Below are 4,864 nucleotides of genomic sequence, written 5' to 3'. Positions count from 1 at the left end.
CACGTCACCACCGCTAAGCTAAAGGCGGCTAATGTTGGGCTATAAAGGAACTACAGCACGGTCACATGACTTCACGTCACCACCGCTAAGCTAAAGGTGGCTAATGTTGGGCTATAAAGGAACTACAGCACGGTCACATGACTTCACGTCACCACCACTAAGCTAAAGGTGGCTAATGTTGGGCTATAAAGGAACTACAGCTAGGTCACATGACTTCACGTCACCACCGCTAAGCTAAAGGCGGCTAATGTTGGGCTATAAAGGAACTACAGCACGGTCACATGACTTCACGTCACCACCGCTAAGCTAAAGGAGGCTAATGTTGGGCTATAAAGGAACTACAGCACGGTCACATGACTTCACGTCACCACCACTAAGCTAAAGGTGGCTAATGTTGGGCTATAAAGGAACTACAGCACGGTCACATGACTTCACGTCAGAACCACAGACCTTATTTCAGGATAACAACCAAAAACACATTGACCTCCAGACCAGGGGACAGGAAGTGATGTCAGGGTTTCAGGGCGTCCTCTAGTGGGACGGTGAAGATGAAGTGAGATTATAAACACGTGTACTGACCCGTACGAGGGGGTTCTTGGTGGCGTTCCTCTGCGGTTGTTGGACCCCCTGCTGAGTGGTCTGGCTCCCCCCCCTCGCTCCAGAGGGTTGGACCCCCTGCTGAGTGCTCTGTCCCCCGCCCTTCGCTGCAGAGGCCCCGCCCCTCGGCCTCTGCTTGATGCCGTCCAGCAGCCTCACCAGCAGGATGTTGGAGGGCAGCTCGTCCACGCCGCTCTCCACCAGCGTTCTGCACTCAGGACATCTCAACTCTCCACGAGATCCCAGAATGCTTTGCAGGCAGCGGCGGCAGAAGGTGTGTTGACACGGCAGAACTTTGGCCGTGGCGTCCAGACGCTCGAGACACACAGGACACTCGAGGAGATCCAACAGCACCGACTCTTCCATGTTTCAGCAGGAAGACGAGAGGAAGAGGAAGAGGAGGGTCAGAGAGGAAGAAGGAAGTAGATCCATCACGTCACTCCCATCCCAACGCCGTGGCCATGGCAACGGCATCAGCTGCAGAAACAGGACGTATTAATGTTAGAAAAATATCACGCACTTAAAGGTGGGGTATTTAAGAATGGAGACACCAGCTCGAGTGGCTAGAATTTGAAAATACACAACCGGAAACAATCTGCCACTTCCTTCAGACTTCCTCACAGAGCCCCTTTCCCCCAACACGCACGACCAATGAGGGCACGAGATCAGTGTGTGCCCAGATGGAAGGCTGGCAGGCAGGTAGGCCATCCAGTTACTTTAGCCGGCTCAGATGATTGGTCGAGCTTTCTACAGCGCCACGGCTTCAAAGCACTTCAGATATTCATTGCTATCGGGATGTTCAGAGCATTCCATGGAATATAACAAGTGCTTCTGAAGTGAACTACATACCCCATCTTTAAACACTGAAAAAAGCAAGTTTAAGTACAAAATAACGCAACCTGAGACACAGCATCAAACTTCCTGTTTGTAAGATAAGACTTTTTCAGAACTTTTCCGAAATTCTGACTTTATTATCAGAACTCCCAAAAGAAAATCACTTTTGGTCAGTTCTTAAAAAGGTCCCATGTCCTGCTTCTCTGGTTCTGACCCTTGTGTTCTGTAGCTTCTGCATGTGACCGGTCTGCAGAGTCCAAACCCTCAAAGTGCACCCTGTAGGGAGCAACACTCTGACACAGAGAAGACCTGTCTGCCCCAGAACGCCTCGTTGGACATTTCTCATGTTCCATAGTTTGCTTCCTGGGTTCTGTGACGTGTGAACACCCAGATCAACAACAAATGACCGGATTGGCCCAAATGGACCAATCCGTGGAGCTCTTCACCAGGACCCCTTGGCTAACTAACGGAGAGTCCCATTGACTTGCATAGAGCTCCCTGGTTGGTAATAGACGAGTTGGGATGGTGGAGGAATGCTCTCCACAGACCCGTTCTCACAGCGTTATAAACCTTTCTCTTTCTCAATATCAAGCCACACTTATTGTTTTTACTTCGACTGTGAGTGCGTGTGTGCTCAGGATGAGTTTCGCTTGTTCTCTCTGTATCGCCGACCCGGAAACCTGTCCGCTCCTCGCAGCAACGAGCCTCGCAACGTCCCGACCAATCAGAGTACACTGGGCTCACAGGGAGGGGGGGGGGGGCAGGAGCTCCAACAAGCCGTGTAGGACAGAGAGTGAATACACAGACTATACAGAGATGCTGTGAGAAACCAATGAGAGTTTGGAACATTGAACAAAGTGAATCTATTCTAGTCGACCTCAACGATGGAACTATGATCAGTGGAAATGGCCACGGGACCTTTAATCATTTGTTTGCGTGTGCCGCTTCTCCTCTTCCACATGTCTGCGATAATTACATCGCAAATCGTACAATGTCGTCAAAATGTACTCAAAACCGCCAAGAAACAACTTTATTTGATGCTTTTTCTGTTTTGTAAGCTTCAGCTTCTGTGAGTCAAAACAACCGGATCTTTGGAATTAAATACTAATGTATTTGTGTTTATGTGCATAAACACAAATACAGAGTAATCAGATTACAATATATTACTTTCAACAGAGCTTGTGTTCTCAACATGATATTTAATCGCTTGTTGAGCTTGTTATGATCAGGGAGGCGTGTGGCACAGTGGCGTAGTGCGTTGGTCACAGGTTCAAACCCCACTGCAGTCAGCTCCTGCGGGGATTGCCCACAGTATTGAGTATGTAAATCGCTTTGGATAAAAGCGTCTAACGAGTGACATGTAATGTAATCAGATTACAATATATTACTTTCAACAGAGCTTGTGTTCTCAACATATTTAATCGCTTGTTATTATCAATTCAAACGATGTAATGGTGTGTCACGATATCTTTTAGTGCACATTTGTTTTAAACAGCAATATGGTACATATGTATTACATTTTAAATATTGTAAGTTAATGTTTCTTGCACCAATACTCAAAAAAATGCTTATTTGTGAAAACCTAATTGGCAATTAACCCAATTCTGATATTGCAGTTGGTAATTAAGGAGGGAATAGTACAACTTATATTTTGGGATATATACATAAATGTACCACGTGTTGAGACAACAGGCTCAGTTACATTAAAACTGCAGCTATAAGCACCATTTATATTTATTATAAATGTAGTAAACACTGAGATAAATCATAAACTGGAAATACAAAGTGTCCACAGTGCGTTTCTGCTGTCTGATATCAGAGTAGGGATCATATTGGAAGTCATATTTAGTCAATATAAACCTGGAAACTGTGATTTTGGACCCAAAGTAAGTAGAAATCTGCAGTGAAAGGCTGTGATTTGGCTTCAAACTGAGAAACACATGTGTTCAGGCTGAAATACAAGAATACTAATAATGGGTCTTATTCAGAGGTGTAAAGAATGAATACTTCTACTTTTACTCAAGTACAAGATCTGAGTACTTCTACTTTTACTCAAGTACCAGCACTGAGTACTTCTACTCAAGTAGCAGATCTGAGTGCTTCTCACAGTCAGTGTAACTTTACACCATTACAAAAAGACAATATTTGGTGTAAAATACACTAAAAGTCACTTTTTAGTGAGTTTCTTGTTGACAGATTTAAAGCAAAGTGATCAGACTGACTTCACTGTCTCCTCCTCTTACTGTGACTTTAAGTTTTTACAGCCCAGAACAATGTCTCCTATAACTTCTCAGACAGAAGCAAACAACCTTCAAACACTTTCAAATAAATCTAATATAAAGAATATTGATCTCTTACCTCAGAAAATCTCAGAAAACTTCCACCCCCCAAATTCTTTTTTCTGCCTTTCTGCAGCTCGTTAGCGATCCGTCTGGAAACCAGTCCTCTTTTCTCCGGAGGACCAGCGGGACAAACGCTGCTTCTTCCCCGGGGAGAGGGCTCTAATGCCGGCTGGAGTTTATCAACACTCGTGTCGGACGGAGGAAGAGAAGATAAGATGGAGAGGAAGCGGGAGAGAGAAGAGAACTCCTGCCATGCTAACCCTGATGCTAACCCTAGAGCTAACACTGATGCTATCCTGATGCTAACTCCGCTACTTCTGTTCTGTTGCTGCAAACAGAGGGGGAGGAGGGAGGCGTTCAGGGCCAGCTCGGAGATTACAGTTGTTGTACACAATTCAAAGGTTTTAATGCAGGGGGGTCCAAACGTTCTTCACTGAGGGCCACATACAGAAACATATAGGAAGGTCAGGGCCGCTCACTAGAGGTATATCGCCTTATAAATTAGCTAAATTAATCCAATGTAGTTAAATGATTATTGATACTTGAAAATGCTGTTAGAAACACAACAGCCTAAATCCCTTCTCTCCAGAGGGTTTACTTTATTGAGTTATAAGACGTGTAGCAGCTCATCCCTTAACACAGAAGCTTCAGATTGATGATAAAAAGAGGAAATATGAAGGTTAGATTTCAAACTTCAAAAGTCATTGGGCTTTTTTTAATCAACTAAGATTTGTTTGACATGTTTCCCAACTTTAATTTACTGAATCTATTTGAAAAGTGGGCTTTTTAACACATGAATACTGTGTAATATATGTCTACACACAATATATGACAAGCACACGTTAATCTGTGGGCCATATTTCATTGTACTTTTTTAATTAGCTGAGGGACGATTCAAGATGGACCGCATTTGGCCCCCGCACCGTAGTTTGGACACCCCTATTTTAATGTCATATGCTCAGCAGCTACAGTGTAGAAATTGCAATGAGATTCTTCTGACCTGAGCTCCTCCCACAATGCAACATAGATCATAAAATACAAAAATACAAAATAAGAACTAAAATATGATGGCTACACGACACCGAGTTGGA

At 44.3% G+C, this 4,864-nt stretch overlaps 1 protein-coding gene across 1 annotated transcript; it reads right to left on the bottom strand.

The window, feature by feature from the left end:
* Positions 1-425: 425 nt before the first annotated feature.
* Positions 426-4,114, bottom strand: LOC117546957 (E3 ubiquitin-protein ligase SH3RF1-like). The gene is made up of 2 exons (XM_034217394.1): positions 3,790-4,114; positions 426-1,074 (listed from the first exon to the last, which is right to left on the bottom strand). The coding sequence occupies exon 2, from the start codon at positions 961-963 to the stop codon at positions 532-534; it is 432 nt and encodes a 143-aa protein (XP_034073285.1). The 5' UTR covers positions 964-1,074; positions 3,790-4,114; the 3' UTR covers positions 426-531.
* Positions 4,115-4,864: the final 750 nt, after the last annotated feature.

This window comes from Gymnodraco acuticeps, unplaced genomic scaffold (assembly GCF_902827175.1).
Source record: "Gymnodraco acuticeps unplaced genomic scaffold, fGymAcu1.1, whole genome shotgun sequence".
NCBI classification, from domain to species: domain Eukaryota; kingdom Metazoa; phylum Chordata; class Actinopteri; order Perciformes; family Bathydraconidae; genus Gymnodraco; species Gymnodraco acuticeps.
Note: the sequence above shows the minus strand (reverse complement) of the source record. Positions and strands in the feature narration are given on the sequence as shown.